The sequence below is a fragment of the Microchirus variegatus genome, assembly GCF_963457635.1.
Source record: "Microchirus variegatus genome assembly, chromosome: 19".
NCBI lineage: Eukaryota > Metazoa > Chordata > Actinopteri > Pleuronectiformes > Soleidae > Microchirus > Microchirus variegatus.
Window position 1 is genome coordinate 7,288,702 of NC_139820.1, and position 26,943 is coordinate 7,315,644.

Here is a 26,943-nt window from a genome sequence, read left to right on the forward strand (position 1 = left end):
GGTCAGAAGTGCACTGTTCTGTGAAAACAATAAGCTCCATGGGACACATTTTGAGTTTGTACAGTTGATGAGAAGGGACACTTCCTGTTCAGGGCAGCAGCGATGTTTAAAAGGTCAGAGCTGAGAATTGTATTAATTGTGTCCCTCTGTCACAGAACAGTGCCAGTCTGAGATAGAGAAGGAAGAAAACTGATATCAAAACACATTTTATGACGTGACAGTCTTTTTTCTGGAGCAAATTTTTGAAAATTTTATTTCCAAAACAGAAAACCCCCCACTAATTTGTGACTTTGGTTTTTACAGAAAGGCTGACAACGTTGAAGGACAGTCACATAAGACTCAATTAAAGGATTCATCTTATCAATGTATTTCCTTTTTTTCTGAGCCAGAGAAGTTTGACTTTGGGTGAATTCCAATTCCTTGCTTAACCCTCAATCTTAACCCTCAATCTCAAAAATGTGCGCTCCCTCGAGTGCAAGTGCTGTCCCGATTCTCCGAAAAATTAAGTAGAGGGGCAAGTTTAAGGGCTGCATCGCCCTCAATATTGAGATTTTCCGAGACCACCCTTGGGAGCAAGGGCTACCCAGAATGCTTTGCGCGTTTTCACATAACAAAGATGGCATCGAAAGCAGCGAAAACAAGTACGCTACAAATTCAGTATTTTCTTTGCTAATAGAGATATAAAAATGATGAAAACCATTGTTTTATCTTAGTTTAGGGCCATATTATGGATTACTGACGTCATTGTTGCGTAACATTTATTTTTATTTTACGATCTTTTTTCAATAGCCGGCGCGCACACGCGATCATTTGCTATGGTTTACTTTTCAATAAGCCGTGGTGTGTGGTAACTGTCAGCTGAATATGTCCGTGGTTGTGGTATTTGTATGAGTATCATCTTATAACTAACTGACAACCTAATAACTTGACTGACAAACGGATCGTAATAAATAATCCTGACGTAAATGTGTTCTTCTTCTTCTTCTTTTTTGGAGTTGACAGACTGGACGCAGCTTTCGCGTTATTCTGCCCCCTTCAGTCTGAAGACGTATCTGCATTTAAGGGGTGTCCCATTTCTAAAGTGACAAAATAACCCTCAACACTTGGTTTTGAGGGCCAGTTAAGATTAAGGGTTGAGCTTGAGGGTTAAGATAGGAATTGGAATTGGCCCTTTGTCTTATTGTGCTGTATTCCCTCGTAACTTAACACAAAACGGTGCTAACTTAATCCCGTACACCTTTGATCGTCTCGAGCTTTTCGCCACTGCCATTGGAAATACTTTAACTGTATCTCAGTAACCTCTCTCAAGCTTGTGCGCGAGTCGCGTGATAAATGTGTGTATTACGGCTTCGAAAACACTTAAGAGATATGCCTTCTTAGGATATGGATATGTGAAGACGTATGCCAACCAAAATACATTCCAGTATGCAGTGTGATGTATCAGTATAAGCATTATTTGTACAGATCGTGTGCGAAGACTGCTCTCTATTTTGCTCAGGGACGATACGTCATTTTTTTTCATAACTAATCCAGACGGACTTTCAGTAGGGGGTGGGGGTGGTGTGTGTGTAAAAAGCAGACGTGAGATCACACTGTTATGACTTGCTGTTAATTAATTACTGCCTTAAGGTTTTCTGTCTGCTGCAGTTTTCTTTTTTTTTTTAATTCTTTTTTTATGTGATCTTACAAGAAGAACCGCCATTTCAAGAAAAAGTGGGACACTTTTAAAAATACAATGAAATCTAGACACTGTAGTTTGTTAATTCAAACTAAACTATATATATATATATATATATATATATGTGTATACATATATACATATACAAGTGATGGATAAAGCATATGCCTGTTCATCTGTCTTCGTCTATATATACATACGTATATATATATATATATAGCTGAGATAGGCACAGCACCCCCCCGTGACCCTATAAAGCGCTATATATATTTAAATATATATATATATTTAAATACAAAGACAGACAAACAGGCATATGCTTTATCCATCACTTTTGGGAAATTAAGGATTTGAATGTATCCTTTAAATACAGGATTAAGTGGTTTAACAAAGTAAATCCTTTTGTATTTTAATTGCATTTTTGCAAGGAGTGTCTGAAAATGGGATTTGTACATTTGATGCAGCACTTGCAATTTAAATGTGTTTATGTTTATCAATAAGAATCAATAAGAAAGAATTTTTTTGTGAATTTTGTGTCATAATGTAGTTGTGTTAACATCGTCCGTGCTCGGACACGTCTACCACTGCATGATCGATAATGAATTACAGTATGTCACTGTTCTGTGTGCAGATCCTCTTTCTCTTTTGATTTGGTTTGCTGTTGATGTAAATCCCTGAGGAAAATATCGTCAAAATGCCTTTTGGTCGCATTTCTGACAGAAAAGCTGTGGTTTGTATTAAATCATAATTAAAGATCAGCTACCCACGTTCGAAACCTAATTACAGTGAACTTCACTTCGCTTGTGGCTTAAACATTAAATATGAGCTAAGAATTGGTTGAATGAGGGAACACTGGCTGTGCTTTTTTCCTCATAAGTGAAGAATTTAGCTAATGATGCAGGGTTGATATAGGCTCTATTATGGAACTGCTATTGGCAGACGCTCCGGCAACCACAGGGTGTTGAAGGGAAATCTGCATGAGCCAGCTTTACGCTCGGCTGAACTAACAGGCTCCCAGATACTCTCTCCAAGATCTCTGGATAACATGTCTCCAAACAAGAGCTGGAGCAAAGAGGATGTTGTATGTGTTTGGACTTCGGAGAGGGTTAGCTGAAGTTCAAAAAGCTTGCTCTTCAAATAGAACACGGTCGACTGGTTTTTCTATTAGATCCATCATTTGTTTCCCAGTGGAGTCTTCTCAGAGGCAGTGGGTTAGTAATGGCTTAATGTGGCTGTTGGTTTGTGAAGCCGTCGCTACTCATTGCCACGCAAATGTGCTTTTAAGCATCAGGACCTCATGATGCTGGGAAGATTAAAACAGTCTAGGGCAGGGGTTCTCAAAAGTTTTGATACCTGAGGTTCCAATTTAGGAACCCAACGTTGGACTGAAGGCCACCAAAGGAAAAAAAAAAAAGGAAAAAAAACAGAAAGAAATCCCATTTATAACAATTCTAATGACCAGATTGCAGTTCTACAGTTTACCAGAGGTGGAGAGTAACGCAATACATTTACTCAAGTCACTGTATTGAATACTTATTTTGTGTATTTTTGTATTTTTTAAGTACAATTTAAAATCAGGATTTTGTATTTTACTTGAGTACGTATTGACTCAAGTATTTTACTTAGTTACTTTATAAATCCTATCCGTTACTGAGTAAAAACACCCCACCCCACGCAAAGTAACTAAGTAATTTTACTTGAAGTAGATTTCAAATGAACTACTTTTTACTTCTACTTGAGTACATTTTCAGATGACTACTTTTACTTTTACTTGAGTAATATTTCATCAAAGTATTGGTACTTGAGTACAATATTTTAGCAGTTTTCCCACCTCTGCAGTTTACACTTATTGTTCTGTATCCAGTAATGTCCAATAAACATTTAACAAGCCTAGTAGCTCCTGGATTAAAACTATCAACTGTAATTCATTGCAGGGCCGCCAGAAATGTTTCTGCGGGCCGCCATTGGGCCCCGGGCCGCACTTTGAGAACCAATGGTCTAGGGTCTTGATTCATGTTTCATGTACTTTGCTATGTGATGCTCTTAAAGAAATGACAACACATAAGCCGTAACAAAAATATTTACAGCCGAGAACTATTTCTTAGCTATACTGAAATTTTAATGCCTCAACAATATTTTAACTGTGGCTTGAAATCGCATTCTGCTGCTTCCGACAGCTGAAGATCTTGAGTTTTATCCGTCGCCTTTAATCTAATCCACCTTTGCTAATGTGAATGACACTGGTATTATCTTACGTCTTTCATTTTTTACGAGAGAATAATTGCTTCGTCATCTGTAATATTAGTTGAAAAAAGGATGTGAGGTTTACAGAATAAGTGTGAAAGCCGGATGCTGTTTCCTCCGGAGAGATCATGTCTCCACAGGCCGCCTTTCTCCTCCCAAGTTCTTTAAAAAAAAAAAAATTGAAATGGCTGACATTTCTCCCAGTGGGTGTCTTGATTCCTTGCTCCCTGTTGATATCGGTGCCACAGACTGTTGATCCAGGAACCACAGGCATCCATTAGGATGGCAGCTGTCTCTGTACCAAGACTGGATTTAGCCCGCAGCAGTTGCAGATGAAGAAAAAAAAAAAAAAAGAACAGTTCTTTGTGGCGTTGAGTACATCCAATCACGTTCCAGTGAGTGGAGAAAGACAGTGCATATAACATATCACATGATAACTGAGCCATTAAACATGAGTTACAGGGCGACTGCATTTCTACTCTTTACCCTATTAATCTGAGACAGCAACATTTTTGAAATATAAAGGCAAATGCAACTGTAAATATTCTAGGACAACCAGATACTAGAGATAACATATACAGTCTACTGAGTTCAGAAATGTGTTGTTATTAAAGGGGTCATATTATACACTATTTCTCCAAGTTAACCTAGTTCCCTGGTGTCCTAATGAACATATCTGTGAAATGCTTTGGTCAAAATACCATAAGGATGAAGCACCACAGCAGTTCAATCACCCTGACAAAACAGCCCTGTTCAGAACAGTCTGTTTAGTAGTATCTCTTTTGGTCCACCTTAAAAAAAAAAAGTAAAACAAAACAGGAAATGACATCAGCCACAGAGGCTAATGGGAGCTAACAGCAGTTAGCATTTTGGAAAAGTGATCATTTGCAGGCTCTAGCAGGCACATTGCCCTCATAAATAACATGTATCCACTGGACAGATAAATCCTTTGAGGCTGGAAGTTTGTGTAGAACTCTGTGCTGCACTGTGGAGCCAAGAATGAAACTTTTCGCAGACGCTGCGGACTTGGGTGTTCAGATGCCCGTTGCCCTCGCCAGCACTCGCGTGTTTTTACGGACAAAGCGGAGCTCCGCGAGACAACAATTCCAGGAATTTAGCGCATTGTGACGTCCTGATGAGCGCGGAAGTCAACATCGCGTGTTTTATCTCCTGTATTTAGACTGAGGAGGACCACAAAAACACGAGTGAGTCATCTTTTTTCACACTTTCCTGACTGATAGGACCTCCAGAGTCCCAAGTATAAGGATTTAAATGATTAAACAGTTGATTTCTCAACTTCTCTATGGCATAATATGGGAAATGTAGCCATTCTAGGGGCAACTACCCCTTTGTCTTCTGCCAATAAATTTGAGGAAAAGGCGATGCTATTTGGAACTGTGATTGCGAAGAAGTTAATGGCAAATATGCTTCACCTGAAGAGACTTTGACTTTATAATGAAGACACATTTGATGTGGATGTGGGGCCCGGTACTGCAAATTTTTCAAGGAAAGGATTAATGTGTTGATCACTGATCACCTTGTTATGCGTCTGTCATTGTACTCTTTGTTTAGTAATTTATTTTATAAGTCTGTATGTTTATTATATTGTTGTGACAGTGGCTTTTGTTATATTTGTAGTTTTGGAGTGGATAAAGTGAGGGTCATTTTTTTTTTTTTTCTATTATCGGTTTGTCTTCAGTTCTTGTTTTATTCTGAAAAACAATAAACAGAAAAAAGAAGTGTGATTATTGGCCACAGGCGTGGAATTATTACGGCTCGGCAAGACAACCCCCGTGGTCTGACGAGTCTATTCGTTTCCGCTGATGTAAGCCGTGCACGTCCTATTTGCACGGGTTCCCGATCATCATTGTTAAGGGATCCCTTAGGCAGGTTAGATCTGGGACGTTAAACTCCGCTGACATGGTGGGGATTGTAACGCCTGTTTTCACTCTGCGTTGCGCTCACAGATCTTTGTTGTCAATAGTAATTGCCAAAGAGATTAAATCCTCAAGTGACGCAGGTGCAAACCCAGGGGGTGTCTCAAACTTATCCCAGAGGGATAACTACAAAAAGGCAATAGCAATAGATTAGAAAGGGGTTGGAAAAAAAAACCCAATGAAACTGTATAGAGCCACTACAGGCTTCCTTAATGAAATAAAGCACTACAATTATTAACTAAACCATCGCTGCCAAGCGGCTGACTCAAACCAGATTTATCCAGGAGACCCAAAAAAAAACGAAAGGCAAAGGCTGCCCTGGAGACCCTCAAAAGGCTGAAGTTACACAAGTTACACACTGGGAAATAACCAATTGACATCAACACACATACCTGAGTTGGTGTTTATAGATACACCCGACAACTTAAGAAGCCACAGGGGAGAACCTCTCACTACCTCTGAAGGTGAGACAATGAGTCAGCACAGAGCACTGGAGACTCAGGCTGGCTTTACACGACAACGCTCCCGGATGAAACCGATAAAATATTTGATCAGATGTGCCTTTTCGTTTAGACGGCGACAGCGTTTTTGGGGCTTAAAAAACGCTTAAAAAAATATGAACCCACCCCTCCAGAGTGGAAATCTTAAAAAACGCTCCGCCGCCGCGTTCCCGTCTAAAGGGTTGAAAACGCAAAAGCGTGCTCTGAGCTGCTCACGCTGGCTATCCCTCCTGTACGCGTTGACGTCAGATCCACGTGCAGCACACACAAACAACAACAAACATGTCGAATTATTATCCATCAGTCGGACATTCACGTTGCCTTAGCTGCTCTGATACCATATCCAGGAGTCATTTCAGCAATTACGGCGAGTTAATGTTTTGGTTTTTCGACTGTGGGCTACTTCGCGCTCCTGGTGTTGTTGTATGACAGTGCCTCACAGCGCCACCTAGCCACCTGGCATGCATACTGCATCAAATTCCACACACTTTTGCGTCACCGCGTGCGTGCAGATTTCCACCCCAAAGACGCTCGTCTAAACGCGAAAATAAAAAGTGGGAACGCAACGGCCGCTTTTGCGGTTTGTGTTCAGATCGTTGTCGTGCAGAGCTAGCCTCAGGGTATATGAACACTCCCCACACTCTGGGCTTAATCGACGCCTATCAGTGCCACACTCTCCACTTCACAAACACAAAATAAAGATGCGGTCATATGGAACCACAGATGACCATACCATGATATAAATGAAGCTTTCCAGAAATTCCTCCTTTCGATTGTCGCATCAAGGTCTCATCCCTGCAGGTGAGAAACGGTCACGATAAGCTGTAATCAATGTTGCCATGTGTCCACTGCGATTAAAGTCAATACGCTTTAGTGGCTCAGGCTCTGTCCACACATTCGTCCACAGGATGAGGTTATTTCCCTGGGAAGATGTTTGATGAGCCTGAGCCGTTCCCCCGAGGATTCAGACCGACACTTACAACGCAAAGAGAGGCTGCAACAAAGGTCAAAAGGTTGGCAAACTGCTCTTGTGGAAGTCATTATATCGGTGTCATCGTTCAAAAAATAAAGGTGAGTTGTGAGAGTGTAAATCATCCAGGCTAAAATACACAAACGCAAGTGTGCACTGCCCCCATAAACCTCAGTACACATGAGCTTTTATTAGTATTTTAAAGACCCTGCACCACATTTTTTTTTACACAAAACTAACCTAAACTGTTACTTTATAGTCATTTAATGGTCACATAATTTATTTTTTTCAATTCATTGTTTTTTTTAACCATGAGAAGATTTGTGGTTCCTCAAACTTCACTATAATGCATGAAATCAAATGAATTACTATTAATGGTCATTAATAGTGAAGGATAATCAATAAATCATTGACTAAAATAGATTTGATCTCTGAAGGCTGAAATCGTTCTCCAGAACAACCGTAATGAAATATAACAGACAATTAACGTATATGTGCTACAAAAAATATAATCTTGAAAATGATGAGCCATATTTTTGAAGATCATAGGTAAAATATTAAAATCTAGAAAAACCAATCATTCTATTTCATTGACATGAGACAATACATTTTATTATTATAATAATTTGCATAGCAACCCCATCAGTTTTATTTAATAGATGATCTAATGTCATTAAACAGTGAAACACGGCAATTATGTTGTAATTGATAGTTTTTAAGGCCTTAAAAAAAATACTGCAACTCCACAAAGACATACAAATACTTCCTGCCTCACTGAACATCACCTTTACTCACAAAACACAGACCCTTAATGATACTCTGTGGGTAAATATGTACTGCGAAGCATTTCAAAGATTTGACCCGTGGCACCAAAATAGATCGGTATGGGGGTTGTAAAGATATTTTCACTGAAGACAGCGACAAAGTCAAGGCAAATGTGTTTCACATGTGTGTAACCTATTGCCTAAAATACTTCAATGGGAATGGGATTCATTCCATGGGATACATTTGTCCCAACCCAACACGACACACCCCAGACATGTCCACCCAGGGATAACATACAGGGGACAATAATATTAAGGTGATGTAAGGCGAGTAATCTGACAGTCAGACTGATTTACGGAATTACCCTTTCCTCCTAGAGCAGGGGTTCTCAAAGTTTTTGATACCTGAGGTTCCAATTTAGGAACCCAGCGTTGGACTGAGGGCCGCCAAAGGAAAAAAAAACTGAAATAAATCCCATTCGTAATAACTTTAATGACCAGATTGCAGTTCTACGGTTTACACTTATTGCAGGGTATCCGTGGGGTCTTAAAAAGTCTTAATTTAAGGCCTTAAAATGTCTTAAATTCTCCTGAAATCTCATAAAAGGTCTTTAAAATCTATCAACGTTACTTTTATTTAAAAACATGCATAAATTTCAGTCTCGCTTTGAATTGTTTCTGTTTTTGAGCATGCGATAGCATAACTACAACACGGAACTAAAGTAGGCCACATGTGCTGCCCGGTGACAATTTATCGAGCACCACTAGCTAGTGTGCTGTGCGCGCGCGCCGCGGTGCGTTACAGCTTAGCATAGCAGCGGAGAAAACTTAACGAAAGCCCACAGCTAAGCCGAATTGCAAGTTCGACGATTTGCGGCTCCAAATTTCCTTCATGTCTTTTGTACTTTTTTGCCTGTATGGATTTGAAATGGGTCTTAAATTTTACTCATTATGGTCTTAAAAAAAAGTCTTAAAAAGTCTTAAATTTGACTTGTTGAAACCTGCAGAGACCCTGTATTGGTCTGTATCGGGTAATGTCCAATAAACATTTAACAAGCTTAGTACCTTCTGGATTAAAACTATCAACTGTAATTCATTACGGGCCGCCAGAAATGTTTCTGCGGGCCGCCATTGGCCCCCGGGCCACACTTTGAGAACCAGTGTCCTAGAGGCTACCTCAAAGCCACTTTACTTAGATTGCTGTTCAAATCCTGTAGAAAACAAGAGGCATCTAATCATTTACAATTTACAAAGTTTTCAAGGAAAGAACAACATATACTGCAGCGTAAAAATCATACATTACTGTAAAGTTTTACTCCAACATCACTATTAATATCCATATCCCACAGTGAGTCCTGTTCATATCAGATTCATATCCAGATACTTGACGTGCCTGACATCATTTTGGATAAATGTGGGTGTTAGCTATGTGCTGCGGAGTTTACATTTTAAAGCCAGAGCTCTTCTGATGCTATATATATTGAGAGTGTAAAATAGCGAGTGATATGAAATCATTGTTCATAGGAGTGATGGCCAAACAACAAAAAGAGAGAATTTAAAAAAAGAAAAATTGCAAGAGGCAAAAAGAAAAAGAAGGAACAAAAAAAGGAATAAAAAGTGAATTAAAAATGTTTTTATGAGGATTTGATTGAGAAGCTGTAATGAGAAACCACTACGGGCCTTCTGGGACATGAGGGTGTGTGTGGGAGTGGTTGGTGACTGAGCGATCCCCCAGATGGTGTCTACATTTATATACGTGCAAGCGTGTCGTGTGAGTGCAGGTTCGCAGTCACTTCTCAAGTTCTACTTTTGTTGCTGTGGAGACTTTTTTGACTTTCACTGGCACCTGTGCTCACACCAAAGGGAAGTGGGTCACAGGTCCTACAGCAAGGCTCGAACTAGGCCAAGGTTTACAAACAGACAAACAGAGCAATGTCAAGGTGATTTATTTTAGGAGAATTATAAAAGGATATTAGCACAATCTGAGGTACATTTCTCATTTTATCTATTTTATACCATCTTGCAGGGGGAAATCACATTTAAAGGTCCCATATTATGCAAAATCAACTTTTTAATCATTTAAATCCTTATATTTGGTTTCTCTGGAGGCCCTAACAGTTGCCAAAGTGTGAAAAAAGATGACTCACTCATGTTTTTATGGTCCTCCTCAGTCTAAGTACAGGAGACAAAACACGCGACGTTGACTTCCCACGCTCCTTGGGACGTCACAAGACGCTAAATTCCTGTAATTTTTGTCTACGCTTTGTCTGTGCAACGGTATCCGGAAAACCGGAAGTCCACGAAAAGTTCTATTCTTGGCTCCACAGTGCAGCACAGAGTTCTACACAAACTTCCAGCCTCAGAGGATTTATCTGTCCAGTGGATACATGTTATATATGACGGCAATGTGCCTGCTAGAGCCTGCAAATGATCACTTTTCCAAATGCTAATTGCTGTTAGCTCCCAGTAGCCTCTGTGGCTGATGTAATTTCCTGTCCCTTAAGTTTCGTTTTACTTCCTTTTACTTCCATCCTTACGGTATTTTGACCAAAGCTTGTCACAGACATGTCCGTTAGGACACCAGGGAACTAGTTTAACTTGGAGAAATACGATATAATATGGGACCTTTTAACGAGTATTTTCTTACAACGATGGAATAAGGAGGGGATTCAAATGAAATATGCGTTATATTGTGACAAATGGTGAAGGACGCAATAACATACAATAAGTAAAGTCACCAAATAAAATGAGTAAAACAGCGATGGAAACTGTAATGACTCAGAAGATTTGAACCCAAAAACACAACATGACAGCAGGCAAGTTGCAAGTTCAGTCAGTTTAGTAGCAAAGGTTAGGTTACCTGGAATACAGTCTGAAGAAAATAGAGGCAAACTATTCAGAAGATGTCAAAAAAATGGCCTGGTGTTCAAAAAGTCTCAATACGTTAGATAAAATAAGAATGCTGGACAATGTGGCAAAGAACTGTGGAAAAGAGGTGGTGCATATACTACTGTAGTGTCTCATGAGGAAATCTAATGAGACACCAGGTTAGGGATGATTGCAAACCTCAGGATCAAGACAGGGTCTGAAATGACAATAGAATGAATAAACCAATCAACAACCTGAAAGGTAATATTACAAATTATTAAGAACTTGTGACAGGAAACAGCACATGAAATTAGATCCCAACGAAATAATAATAAGAATAAAATAACCTAAAGTCTTGACAATAGTAGATGTTAGTTTGTATATAAATGGAAAAATGGTTTGTATTTATACTTCACTTTTCCAGTCTTGATGACCACCCAAAGCTGCTTACACTACAGTTTTGCCATTCACTTCTTCACACCCATTCACTCACATTTTCATACAGTGCATCCACGTGCAACGCATTTTCTATTACGCTGTCAGACGCAACGTGGGGTTAAGCGTGTTGCCCAAAGGGAGACATTGGCATGTAGACGAGTAGAGTTGGGAACCGAACCCATAACCTTACATTTAAAAGACAACCTGGTCTACCACAGAGCTACCGTCACCCTGTATGCCATAGCTCTACATTGCACTTGATTTATACTGTCAGAAAACCTCTATGATATTAATGAAAGGGTAACACTTTCTTTCACAGTCCCCTAATTACCAGGTATTTACCTGGTAAATTCATGGTAACCTAAAAGTGTTACTCGGTAATTACCAATGGTAATAAGAAAGTAAATAGAATGAAACTATGGCCAACATACTGGGCATTTACCTGGTAACTATATAGTAAATTATAGTGTGTTATTGGGTAAATACTGTGGGTAATAACGAGGTAAGTACAATTAAACTATGGCCAAAATTTTGGGGATTTACCTGGTAACTATATAGTAAATTATAGTGTGTTATTAGGTTATAAGCTGGTAATAAGCAGGTAGCTACAGTCCCCTAATAACTAGCTATTCACCCAGTAAATATACGGTAACAAAAATGTTTTACTAGGTATTAGCCTGTAATAAGAAGGTAAGAAAAATGAAACCATGGCCAAAATACAGGGTAATTACCTGGTAAATTAAATTGCGTTATTGGAAAATTACCACTGGTAATAAGCAGGTAATTATTTCCCCATTATATGTATGGTAAATCAAGATTGAGTTACCAGGTAAATGTCCAGTATGCTGGCCATAGTTTTATTGTACTTACTTTCTTATTAGCATTGATAACTATCTAGTAACACGTTTGTGTTACCATGAATTTACCAGGTAAACACCTGGTAATTAGGGGACTGTAAAAGAAAGCGTTACCAATGAGGGTAAATGCCACAAATGGTGACCAGCCAGTCCTCATTCCCTCACACCTTCACACCCTCACTCTCAAACATCATGGCATAATTTCTTGTTAAAAACCAACCACAATCAGGACAAAGAGCAAAATACAGATGATAAACCTGAGGATGGCGTTACAATGGGTTACCATTACCATATCTATATGAAATATAGCTCAATGTAACATGTGAATCATTTGCAAAGCAATTGTGCAAAGTAAGTATTTCAAAGTAAATGACCAAACAGTAAATATACAGTAACTTCACATCCCGCCATACCTTCCACGCTGAACGTCTGCAGAGTCCCTACACATGGCCACAGTTCCACACGTCTGACTTGTCAAATATTAAATGCATAGCAATGATTCCTCCTGTATAGAGGGACGTGTATGCCCTTCATCGTTTTAACCCTTTGAGACTTTTGTGAGACGTGCAAGCACAAATATTTAAGACAGATATCGAGATGGAACATTTTTAAAGAGCATCCTGACATAAATAACTAAAAACAGAGCTGTTTAATTGGAGAAACTCCTCTCTTCTCTGACAGCTGGAGACGACTAGCTCCTGCTCTTTATAAACAGGTCCACTTTCCCTTTATAAATAGTTTACAGGGACAAGGCAGAGAGTGTGAGCACAGCCACTGTAGATGGATGGAAAACACGGAGTATGGAAACATATTCTGACAATGCTTTATGAAAGCTTGTGTGTAAATATGGATTACAGGAGGCTGTGAGTTCACTTGTTTTGGAAATGTTACACATCCACCCACTGGCCGTGTAACAGGATAAGCAGTCGGCCTGACAACTTGACTCATCTGTCACATTTATAGTATCCAACTGCCCCCAACCAGGCCCAAGCAAAACACTTACCAACACACACATGCATGCATGCAGTCTCCAAGCCCACTGCCCGCCACAGCAGACAGATGATTTGGTCATCAACTTTTCCTGATCTACCTCAACAGCTGAACGTCTAAACTTGTAGCCAACTCAGTTGTGCAGCAACTCATAGCGAGTGGGAAACCGGGGGACTTGAAAGTAGGACAGGAGCAGTCTGGCCCCCTTTCCCCTTGGAACCAAAAGGCACAGCCTTGTGACAAGTGAAGACACGGCACTAGTCTTAGGAGGAAGGAGAGGAGATTTACTGGGAAGATTGCTGCAGTCGCTGAGGACAGAAGCCCCCGGGACACAGACTCAGTGTGTCCACATTGCCAGAAAAATCCATTTCTATAGATTTCTTTTAAAAAAATTAAGGAGGAACATTCACTGAAGAGAAACAACCACCACCCGAAAACAACATGCACAAGAGCACCAAGATAAAGATTGCCATCTTCGTGCTGATGGTGGGTATGGCTTGCACGTTCACCGCCGTGGTAACGGACTACTGGGCAGTGTTGAGCCCGCGGGTGGACAGAGTCAACGAGACCTGCGAGGCGGCTCACTTTGGCCTGTGGAGGCTGTGCAAGAAGCAGATTTTCATGGCCGAGGATATCTTCGTGGAGGGACGAGGCTGCGGACCCATGAGTCGGGCTGGAGGTAAGAGAAAATGACACTTATTCTCTTTCTAGATCAAAATGTGTTCTCCTATAATTGCGTGTTGGCCTGGGACTGTGAGGTGCCCCTATTGCAATCCATCCCAGTGCTCGTGTGTTATGAAGCGACTAAGAATAGACGCGCAGATGAAATCACCATTAGCAAGTCATATGACATTTTAAACAAAAGATCTCGCGTATCCTTTCAAAAATCGGACTGAAACCAAAGGTAAATGACACCTGAGCTCAAGGAACACACTTACAAGTGTGGTGTGTAACTTTTGAATACATACATACATATAATTAGCTACACAATATTGTCAAATCAATTCAAACAATGCTGATGGCGTCAATGAGCTCCACACGACTCAAGTCCAGCAGTGTTTGGATCTCTGCAAACAGAAAGGGATATTCCTTTGACGACAAGACGGACGGAGGCAACGGCAGCAACGTTGCTCTAGTAAAGTAAAGATGCTTCATCGTTCTGTTTTCATTGTTTAACTTGCACAACTTTTGCTGTATGTTGGGTGTATTGTTATGTTTCTATATCAGGGGTTCTCAAAGTTTTGATACCTGAGGACCAATTTAGGAACCCAACATTGGACTGAGGGCCGCCAAAGGAGAAAGAAATCTCATTTGTAATAATTTTAATGACCAGATTGCAGTTCCACAGTTTAGCATTAAGTAATATAAGCGCTAATATAATAACGCTTTATAATTTACTGGGTAATTACCCAGTATTTTGGCCATTGTTCTTACCTTCTAATTACAGGTTAATACCAAGTAACACATTTCTGTTACCATATATTTACTGGGTAAATAGCTAGTAATTGGGGGCTGTAGCTACCTGCTTATTACCTGCTTATAACCCAATAATACACTAAAATTCACCATATAGAAACCAGGTAAATACCCAGTATTTTTGTTTACACTTATTGGTCTGTATCCAGTAATGTCCAATAAACATTTAACAAGCTTAGTACCTCCTGGATTAAAACTATGAATTTCCCCAAGGTCATGAATAGTTTATCTAATCTAATCTAATCTAGTCTAATCTAGTCTAATCTAGTCTAACATTTTGGTGTATCACTGAAACAGAAAGACGTTCCTACAAAAAGTTTCATAAGTGAATTCCGATTTTAAAAAAAACCTGGAGTTTTGACGGAATACCACTTGTTCCCGACCGCCCCCGGGGCTACTGCTGTATACACGCAAACTCTCCCTCAGTCAGGTCTGATAGTGTATTTAAACCTTTTTTTAAAATTTATTTAAACTGTCAGTGGCATTAAAATACCAAACCTTTTAAGATTGTTGGTGGAAGCAACAGCTTCCATGACAAAGACCTTCGCTGTAGATCAGCATGTGCTGCAGAGTCCCAACAAAGCAGGTGTCCACTGACCCAAACAACAAAATAATACCACATCAGCGGATTCTACAACTGCCGGTTCCCTCTTTTTTTTTTTTGACAGAGGCCTGCAGAAAAGACAGCCGGTGCTCTGTAAAAACATGGACACCTGTTAGTGACCTGCACAAGCAGCCTGTGAACTAACATGGACCATTTCACTGGTCGTAAAAACGTTTCCAGATCGAATGAACTGAACGTCAAATGGAGATTTTACGTTGATAAACAAATGCATCAACAGTCAGAAGCACACTATAGTAAAGGTCTTTCTTTGACTCCATAAAAAGATAAATATAATTAGATAATGAGTCAGTATTCATTCATTTAATATGACAAGACTCCAGAAGAGGCTGCTCTGCTGCTTATAGTAATTATAAAGGGAGTCGGTTACACATTTCTATCAGCACTTTACATTCAGTGAATAATCTGAATATCCACTGCATGACATATACACTCATACATGTTGCAATATCATTTTCTTCCAAAAAAAAGGGTTCACTGTAGATCAATATCAATCAAAATCTTTTTTTTTTTTCTCTATGGTCACATACAGTGGTCCTGTTGCACATATATATGTTAGTTATGGAGGTCTACTTACATACATTAACTTGTTTTTATGGTCAAAAACCTCCTAGTTGCTGTAAACGAGGCCGATAGAAATCCCCTTTTCTGACGGTGTTTCCCAGCCGCGAGATTTGAGACTCAACTCTCTCAACCCAGGAAGTGACATAATCAACACACCCTCTCTCAGAAGCACAGCTCCCCCCTCTGGAACAGTGGATGCACTGCTCCTCATTATAAATATAGCTTCTTCACGACCCCCCCCGTCGCAGTCCCTTTTATGACTTTGACCCAGAGTCTGAAGACACTGTCGCTCGCGAAACACCTCCACAACGGACGTTTTTCTTCTTCTGCGGTTCAATGTACGCAACCGGATGTGCCCGGACTAGTGCCCGGAGCAGGACGATCTGCTGTTCCGGAGAACCGTTGTTTACGTAACTATAACGGGATTTTCAGAGATCTCGCTGAGCCCCGAGATTACAATAAAACACAGCGTTCTCAGCAGTGGCTGAACTGTTTGTTTCCGAAACTTCAGGGCTTCTTAAACGAGGTAATGGCACAGATACACACTAAAAAAAACAGCGTTAATTGGAACTTCCGCTCTAGTTCCGCTTTAAGGGGGTGCGGGGAGCCTCTTCAGGTTAAAGAGTTATATTATATTATAGTCCTCATTGATATAAATACTTAGTAGTAGATGTTTCTCCAGGCCTAATAGCTGTATTTGGAGAGGAACATTATTGTTTATGATTTAAGCCACGCGTCTTAAAAGTCAACATCTGATCCAAAGCAGGACTTGGGCAGTATGCTGAGGACGTCCTCCTCTCTGTGAGAGCCTCAGACGGAAAGTATGAGCCGACTTGTTGAGGTTCAACCGCAGACGCCGTACCGGATTCGCTCCTGAGTTTTTCACGTTGTTTTTTTTTTTTGTTTCTGAGCTGCTGTAAACTGTTAATTCGATCGACTGCAGATATCCTCTCTCTTTAGCGATCGGGTTGCGAGGGCTTCTCCGTGTCCCTCGCCTCGCGTCTAATTCTCAAAGACATCGCAAACACTCTGAACTTGGTGCTCTCGTGGCCAAATGTTGTTCAAAGTGCTCAGCAAGCACTCGTTATAAAGTAGTTATAAATATAGGCCGTGTAAATACTCAGCTGTCTTGGTTGGACGCCGCGAAAGGGGTCTAGTGTTTACGATGCGGCCTGCGTGTCCCCTCTGAGTGACTGGGCCGTCTGGAAGTGTTAGGCATAGCTCTAAAGGCCTGCTGTCCCACAGGACCCTCCTGCAGCCTCGCATTTCCGTGCAACTCACGTAGCTACTCAGATTACAAAATGCTGGGGAAGGGGCTGTACTGTTCAAAAAAAACCGCAAGTGGAACCATTGGTATTTTGTCCTATAACCCTGAGATAGACATCTTGGGATGAGACATTTACAGTGATGTCATTAACACTCACTTATATTGTAACGTGTGAGTATGTGTAATATGACTCCGGCCAGGATGATTTATTCGGAGCCTGATAATTATGGTATGGAGTTCCTAAATTTTACAACGCTCAACTGATATCAGAATCGAAAAAAACGGGGAGAGTACAATGTTTCTTTGATGTGACAACACAGACGCTGCTAATCCAGTGTAGTCACCTGCTATTTGGAAAGACTTTACAGAGCTTGAGCTTGTCAACACAAGGCAGGTCAGAGAAAGGACCGGCAATAAAGCGTCGCTGTATGTGTGTGTGTGTGTGTGTGTGTGTGTGTGGTCTTTAATTAATGCCTGTACTCACATCTTTGTCGAAGCGTCTCCGTGTGGTCACGTGTGGGAATAAACCAGACAATGAGCCCAATGAGAACACACTTGGCTCCCAATAAATACTAAGTGGCTCCCACTTAAACATACACAACAACCCAGATTGATATGAAGTGAGGGAAGACAAACCGGGTCCAGCTGGCAACCAAATAAGAAACGGTATCTCATTTAGACAACACGTCTACGGTGTATCCTGCTGTTGAAAGAGTTGCATTGCTTCTCATTGCAGCATAAAACAGAGGTGGAGACGCATTCCTGTAACAGTATGAATATTCAACAGTTTGGGGGGAAATGAATGATGTTCAAAGATATTTTTCCACATCCTCGGTTTTGCTCAGGAGTTGATGAGCCTCTAACATCCTCACGTGTGCTTTCCACGGTGAAAGACAGTGGAGCTTGTTGCTTAGTAACAGCCCTTTTGTTTTTCGCTTTCTTTTTTTGATGACCAGTCCCTGTCCTCATTCATAAAAAACATGTTTTTATGGTGGGTACACACAGTGCAGCACGCGGCAATTAAAAGCTTGATCTTTGAACACTGACTTGATTTCCCCCCCACAAACGTGATGCAGAAATATTGTTTAATCTAATTACTCTGTGTCATTTCATTTAATGGCCTCCTGTCATCCCTTCGGCTTATTTCCAGGCTTTGTAGGACAAATTGGAAAATGATTTATCCTCCCATCATGCGCGATTGAGCTCTCACTGTGATACGACACCATGCAGTACAGCATATTATGAAAGCATATCACTGACGTCCCATGGTGGGACGTGATAGCAGAACCATGATCACTGAAATGCACCTGACTTTGTGTGAGATGAAGTGACTTGTATAAGAGTCCGAGAAATAATTCAGTCTTGCGCTCACATTACATCATACTCTCTCACAAACACTACTATAGTCACACACACTTACTATCATACTCTCTCACAAACACTACTATAGTCACACACACTTACTATCATACTCTCTCACAAACACTACTATAGTCACACACACTATCATACTCTCTCACAAACACTACTATAGTCACGCACACATACTACTATAGTCACACACACTTACTATAATACTCTCTCACAAACACTACTATAGTCACACACACTTACTATAATACTCTCTCACAAACACTACTATAGTCACACACACTTACCATCATACTCTCTCACAAACACTACTATAGTCACACACACTTACTATCATACTCTCTCACAAACACTACTATAGTCACGCACACATACTACTACAGTCACACACACTTACTATCATACTCTCTCACAAACACTACTATAGTCACACACACTTACTATCATACTCTCTCACAAACACTACTATAGTCACACACACTTACTATCATACTCTCTCACAAACACTACTATAGTCACGCACACATACTACTATAGTCACACACACTTACTATAATACTCTCTCTCAAACACTACTATAGTCACACACACTTACCATCATACTCTCTCACAAACACTACTATAGTCACACACACTTACCATCATACTCTCTCACAAACACTACTACAGTCACACACACTTCCTATCATACTCTCACAAACACTACTATAGTCACACACTTCCTATCATACTCTCACAAACACTACTATAGTCACACACTTCCTATCATACTCTCACATACACTACTATAGTCACACACTTACTATCATACTCTCACAACACTACTATAGTCACACACTATCATACTCTCACTACACTACTATAGTCACACACTTACTATCATACTCTCACAAACACTACTATAGTCACACACACTTACTATCATACTCTCTCACAAACATGACTATAGTCACGCACACTTACTATCATACTCTCTTACAAACACTACTATAGTCACACACTTACTATCATACTCTCACAAACACTACTATAGTCACACACACTTACTATCATACTCTCTCACAAACATGACTATAGTCACGCACACTTACTATCATACTCTCTTACAAACACTACTATAGTCACACACACTTACTAGTAGTGTTTGTGAGAGAGTATGATAGTAAATATGTGTGACTATAGTAGTGTTTGTGAGAGAGTACGATGTAATTCTGTATTTCTCAAACAGCCTCTCATAGACTTGTGTTGTGGTGTTACATACATGAATCCTCCTGCTTATAAATACATATCATATCATACATAACATCCAAACCTACATAATATGCCTAAACCAAGTATGAGCCCCTCTACGTCAACAATATACAGTTGAAACACATTTTTTCTATCTTAGCAGCAAGCACTTGAGAGAGGACAAATGACACGACACTGAGCCTGCTTCTACAACTGGATTCAACTGTTGCTGTTTTGAAACTTGGCATAGCATCAAAGAGAATAACTCACATAAAGCAGTCTGACTGCAACAGTTGTTTTTTTTTCTCCGACACCTAAACGAGCAAATGCAGTGCAGGAATCTGCACAACATCACGTAAGTGGTTTAATGGCAATAGATAATACTTTATGAGTGCCACAAAGTGGAAATTTGCGGATATTTCTATCCCGAGGGTGTCAATCTGTGAGACACTTTTGGAAAACCATTGCGAGGTAGATCTGAGGCTGTGTGAAGTGCGCCATTAAAGCATCATATTAACACGAGTACAAGCTCAGCCATTATAGTGCACGAGTGTGGGCCCAGACTTTCTGACACAGAGCAAAGACAAACATAACGTCAGATAATGCTCTGTGAAATAACAAAAAAAATATTGTAAAACATAGATGTGGTGTAAAAGCAAATAGATTGGTGCTGAACAGGGTCAGCAATATCCCCCCCAAAGAGAATAAACATAGCAAAAATGGTAAATGTGTGACTTACAATAATTGGGTGGGCTCAAATATGACCGCGAGTGAATGACAATGCTTCTCCATGCCTGTTGAATATGCAAATAGGCTGCCATTTCCTGACATTTTAGTGACAGCAACTTGGTGATAATAGATAATAGTGTGTTTGCTTTTTGTGTAGCCTCCAAAGCGGATGAAAAATACAACTTCATCTAAACTCAACTTCTTTTCTCTTCTTTATTTCCACAGCGGAAAACTGCACTTACTTCGGCCACTTCACTCCGGGGCAGGACAGTGAGATATTTGAATACAAAACACAAAAAGGTAAGGTTTCTGAAAATGTCTCTCCAGTGTGTTGTGGTGATTAATTATGGATGTGTGTCATAAATATGTTCTTTTTGGAACAGCAGCACATCGCAGTCTGTGTAAAGTTCAACTTCAAAACAGCTTCACGCCAGTTTTCCCGGCTGACCTCACCTGCTGCTGCTGCTGCTGCCGCCCGTGGACTCTGTGGAATCCCATTAATGTTTCACTTCAGACCGCAGCACAGTCGACGGCATCACAGCAGGCGCATTTGACCATCCGTCAATGACAAAAAACACACTGTTAAACAAATAAAACACAACATGCAGTTAACACTCAATAAAAGAATCAAAGAAGACACAAAATTAAAACGTATCACAAAAAAAACTCTTCTTCACATGTAAGCGAGCGAGTAAACCTGAAAACGCAAATTACAAAACACAACGCAAATCAAAAACACAAACGCAAATCAAAAACACAAACGTAAAAATCAAAAACACAAAAACATTAACTCAAAACGGAAATACAAATCACACAACACAAACACAAAAGCAGAAAACACGAAAACATTAACCCACAACGCAAACACAAAAGCAGAAAAAACGAAAACATTAACCCACAACGCAAACACAAAAGCAGAAACACAAAAACATTAACTCACCACGCAAACACAAAAGAAGAAAACACAAAAACATTAACTCACAACACAAACACAAATCACACAAAGCAAACACAAAAGCAGGAAAAAACTAAATAATTAACTCACAACACAAAGACAAAAGCAGAAAATACAAAAACATTAACTCACAACACAAACACAAAAGCGGAAAACACAAAAACATTAACTCACAACGCAAACACAAAAAGCAGAAAACACAAAAACATTAACTCACAACGCAAACACAAATCACACAACGCAAACACAAAAGCAGAAAACACAAAAAAATTAACTCACAACACAAACACAAAAGCAGAAAACACAAAAACATTAACTCACAACACAAACACAAAAACATTAACTCACAACGCAAACACAAAAGCAGAAAACACAAAAACATTAACTCACTTTAGCTCACTTGGTAGAGCTGGCGTTCCATGTCGAAGTGCACACTAAGGTTCGAATCCCGCCCCAAGCAGAAAACACAAACACAAAAGCATTTAACACAACAACATTATCTCACAAAGGAAGCGCAAAAATCACAAAAAAGCAGACGAAACACAACGGAAATGCATGTCAAAACGGAAACGCAACTCAAAAAACAACAATGAAAAACGCTGTTGCCCGCGATCGACCAGTGTCGTCGCTCATTGCACAGTCCGTGTTTTTAAGCTATGGATGTTAAAAACCATCAGGGCCACCGTACAAATTAATGTGGTGGACACCATTTGGGGGCAGAGGGAGGCCACTAAACCCCAGAATTCAGTGTGTGTGCTGCTGCTGCTGCTGCTGCTGCTAACACAAGACGGTGTTTCCCATACCATTCCTTAGGACCAGTGCAGGAGATTGCTCTGTGCATAATGTACATACATATACACATCATTCCTTCCTTCCTGTCCTCGGTGACCCTGACAGAAGCACTCATGTCAGTTAACCCATTATTGTACATCAGGCCTTCCATGTAATGTGCGTCAGAGGGTGGTGGGGGGGGGGGGGGGGCGGAGCACATGTGGCGCACTGTCAGACCCAATTAATGGGGTGTAAATGTGAACGACTCATACATGAAGTCTTACAGACACATGCGCTCGCACACACAAATGCCCCCTAACTCTTCGACGCTGAAAAGCAGACATTCATTGGCAACACACTCTAACACACACACACACGTTTGTGCAGCATTCATAGTGAGGACACTCATTATGCATTCCCTAACCTTAACCATCACACCTAAATGCCTTACCTTAACCCTAAAGCCAAGGCTTAACCCTCAAAAAAGTGACAGAATGTGAGGACCAGCCAACGTGTCTTCACTCCCTATGGTTTATACCAGTGGTTCTCAAAGTGCGGCCAGCGGGCCAATGGAGGCCCGCAGAAACATTTCTGGCGGCCAGCAATGAATTACAGTTGATAGTTTTAATCCAGGAGCTAATAAGATTGTTAAATGTTTATTGGACATTACTGAATACAGACCAATAAGTGTAAACAAAAATACTGGGTATTTACCTGGTTTCTATATGGTGAATTCTAGTGTATTATTGGGTTATAAGCTGGTAATAAGCAGGTAGCTACAGCCCCCAATTACTAGCTATTTACCCAGTAAATATATGGTAACAGAAATGTGTTACTTGGTATTAACCTGTAATTAGAAGGTAAGAACAATGGCCAAAATACTGGGTAATTACCCAGTAAATTACAAAAAGCGTTATTATATTAACGCTTAAATTACATTATATTAACGTTTATATTACTTAACGCTAAACTGTAGAACTGCAATCTGGTCATTGTTTTTTTCTGTTTTTTTTCCTTTGGCGGCCCTCAGTCCAATGTTGGGTTCCTAAATTGGCCCTCAGGTATCAAAACTTTGAGAACCCCTGGTTTATACGTTTTTTTTCCCTTTTTTTTTGGTCCTCACAAAGATACAAATACAAACACAGCTCACAGTGTTGACAGCCAGCCCTCGAGGCACAAGGACTGGAACGATTGCGGCGCTGACCGAGGTTTACCCGCCGCGGTTTTTTCACTCTTGACTGAGCCATTTGGCTTTACCATAATGGTGCATGAGGTTGAATGAGCATAGTAGATGTGTGTGTATGTGTGTGTGTGTGTGTGTGTGTGTCACCACAGGCACACTCATCCGCACAGCAATGCTATCTCTCATCTGCCTCTGCGAGTTCACCGTTAATGAATAAATCAGCGTGTGAGTGTTTTAAAAAAAAAAACGGAACAGTCAAGGACACTTTACGACTGGACCTTCATGCATTTTAGATCAAATTATGCATGTCGCGTAAAAACACTACTGTGGAAGCATTGAGGGACTGTCTGATTTCAACAGATGCCGGGGCCTTGACGTCACATCGCATAAAGAAACTGGTGCTGATCTTTTTGATGTTGATGATTTTGAATTTCAGAACGGCGTTAGCCAACCCGCTTCACAGCGAGATCGCTCGTGATACGGTCTGTCATTGAACTTGTCAGTAGAAGATGAAGGCTCTTTCTGCCCCAGAGGAGCAGCCTCTCCCCTGGGCATGTTTCATGGGGGCAAACAGGCTGCAGATCAAAGGCCTCACATCTTATCCACCTCTTTCCGAAAAAAACAAGCCAGCTTCTGTTCCTGTCTCACAAATGCGAACTTTGGTCTTTTTTTGTGACATGGACCACGTATATTACACTGTATATTACACACTGGGGTCTCTTTCATTGCAGAGTACAACATCTCCGCCGCCGCCATCTCCATTTTCTGTCTGGGCTTCATAATACTCGGGTGTCTCTGTTTGGTGGGCTCGTGTACCGGCAAGGGCAAAGGACGAGACTACCTCCTCAAACCCGCTGGCATGTTCTTTGCATTTGCAGGTGAGTCCCACTTTTAAAAACACAGCATCTACTGCACGTGTAGTGTTTTTTGGGAACCAGTGTCTTCACGCAACACACTCTCTCTCCTTTCTCAGGTCTGTGTATGTTCGTGTCGCTGGAGGTGATGCGTCAGTCGGTCAAACGAATGATCGAGAGCGAGGACACGATCTGGATCGAATACTACTACTCCTGGTCCTTTGCTTGCGCCTGCTCCGGCTTCGTCATTCTCTTTCTCACCGGCATCGCCCTCCTGCTCCTATCCATGCCCCACATGCCCAAGAATCCATGGGAGACGTGCATGGACGCTGAGCCGGAGCAAGTAGAGTAAATGGCCGCACAGACTAATGCGACAGTGCCCTTTTTATGGCTGGCAGGCGGACGACATGATGACAGAGTCTGGCTCTGGTGAGGCTGGACAAATAACCGTGACGGAAAAAATTGGCCTTTGTCCTTTGGTTGGAGTTTTTTACTTTACAATAGTTCACTTACAATATTCGCCACCTTCCTTGCGTCTGATTCATGGTGGAGAACCAGCCGCTCAGGTGTGACCTGTGGCGTTAATCACATTGTGAAATGGTACAACAGTACATCTGAATGACCCCTTTGTTTTGCTCCCCTAACTTGTTTTTTTTTTTTAATCATCTAAAAAAAAACAAAGATGTTTGATTGATTTCCTTGTTTTGTGTCCATAGGCTTAGTGAACCCAGTTTTTCGACACCCATGGAGTCACCTATTATAAGTAAGACGAAAAGAAAATTGAAAAATCACTAAATACGCCCCATTAAAATAGAACTTTGTGAGCAAAACAGTAGCATGGAGCAGGTGTGTGTGTGTGTGTGTTTATGTGTATGTGGCAGGCTGAATGCTAAACACCCACAGTCACAGCACAGCACTGATGGTGCTGGAAAAGGTTCAGTTCCAGCTGGCGCTACAGAGAAGGCCCTTTTACTTCATGTTGACAGCTGTAAAACCAAACATCCGATACAAACATTTCTCTGTTGTGTGTACTGTGTACGAGTATGGATCAAATGTACAAAAAAAAAACCCCAAAAAAACACAAGGTCATCAAGCAGTAACCTAGAGACGCACCAAGAATCAAAAAAAAAGTGCCAGACTTATATCAAAATAAAGGAAAAGCAACAAAAAGAAACATATTCACCTGTTTTTAAAATGTACAGTAAACCTAACCCGGCTTTAAATACTAACCGCCGTCGGTAATTTTGTCGTTTTGACTATCTTTTGCATGTCATTGTTTTGCAGAATGAACGGCAACGCTGGTAAGTTATAGCTTTAAAAAAAAAATGTGGACCAGTGCTGCACGGCAAAGCTCAAATCGTTTAGGCCCGAGCTGGGGTTTGAGAAGCGGGACGACTACTGCGAGGCCTCGGCTACATTTCGTCCGAAGCTGTGACGAAGAAGAAAACAAATACAACAAATCTGGCCATTTGAAATACATTCTCGGAAAAATTGCAAGACATTTATGCAAACAAATTATAAAAACACCTTAAGGATGAAGCACCACAGCAGTTCAATCGCCCTTGCCAAAACAGCCCAGTTCAGAACGCTCGGTTTTTGAGTGCCTGTCTCTTTAAATGCAAATGAGACACACGTAAATCCTGTGAGGCTGGAAGTTTGTGTAGAACTCTGTGCTGCACTGTGGAGCCAAGAATAGACACTTCGCAGACTTGATTTGACTTTGCCTTGCATCACCCATATGTGCTACTATGTATACATACTGTACATACCATGTATACATATATATTATAATAATATTATACACCGTGTACGTGAGCGAGCAAATTTCGGAGTCGATGTATTTGACCCGTGTGTGTAGAGCTGTTGTCAGTTAGGCAGAGCTGTGTGAGTCATCCATGCTAATTCACTATGATTTATTTATAAACATGTCTTTTTTTCCTCAACTGTGACTTTGGTGATATTTTGACGACAAACATTTACAACAACAAAAAAAATTAGTGGCAAATAAAGAAGAAAAAAATCTTTTAAATCTTGAGTTTCAAAGTGGAGATCTTGAGTTTACAAAAAAATTATGATTTTTTTTGAAAAAAAAGTTGAGCTTTAATTTTTTTTTTTCAGTTTTTGTTTTTTTTGGGCTTTGTTTGTTGCACTTAGCATGAAATCAAAGAACTTTCTAAGTTAGTGTAGATTGTGTGTGTGAGAGTGTTTGTAATGAAAATTAAAAGTTGATTCTTCTGACATCACTTTGTGCTCAACCTTCCTTTGCTTGCATATAACAAAGTGAGGATGTTAGTGACAGAAGATACTACACTAAATGTCAAAATGATGCTTTAGGTCAAATTTAAACATAGCGACCGTCCAAAAAATGACGTCAAACTCAATAAGTTTCAATAAAAACACTTTAATAGAGAAACAAATAATAAAAAAGAGAAAATAAACCTTTTAAACACAGTCTAATTCTTTTATTATAACCACCACCAATTGAAATGAAGAAGAGTAAAACATATCTATTCATTACTTTGTACCCACAAGGGAGGAGCTAATGGTGACTGGGGAGGCTGAGGGAACAGGTGTGCCATTTATTCACTGCAGCAAGTGAAGAACAGATGAGAGCGGAAACGGAAAAAACGGGAAAGAGATGTGGCGTTTTAGAAAAAGGCTGAACACAGTGCTCT

General features: G+C 40.4%; 1 protein-coding gene across 1 annotated transcript; it reads left to right on the forward strand.

Annotated features, from left to right (window-relative positions):
- The first annotated feature begins 13,266 nt into the window (after positions 1-13,266).
- On the forward strand, positions 13,267-26,506 carry LOC310940924 (voltage-dependent calcium channel gamma-1 subunit-like). Its single transcript, XM_083905980.1, has 4 exons — positions 13,267-13,925; positions 20,731-20,805; positions 24,146-24,292; positions 24,388-26,506. The coding sequence occupies exons 1-4, from the start codon at positions 13,688-13,690 to the stop codon at positions 24,618-24,620; spliced, it is 693 nt and encodes a 230-aa protein (XP_083762106.1). The 5' UTR covers positions 13,267-13,687; the 3' UTR covers positions 24,621-26,506.
- The last annotated feature ends 437 nt before the right edge of the window (positions 26,507-26,943 follow it).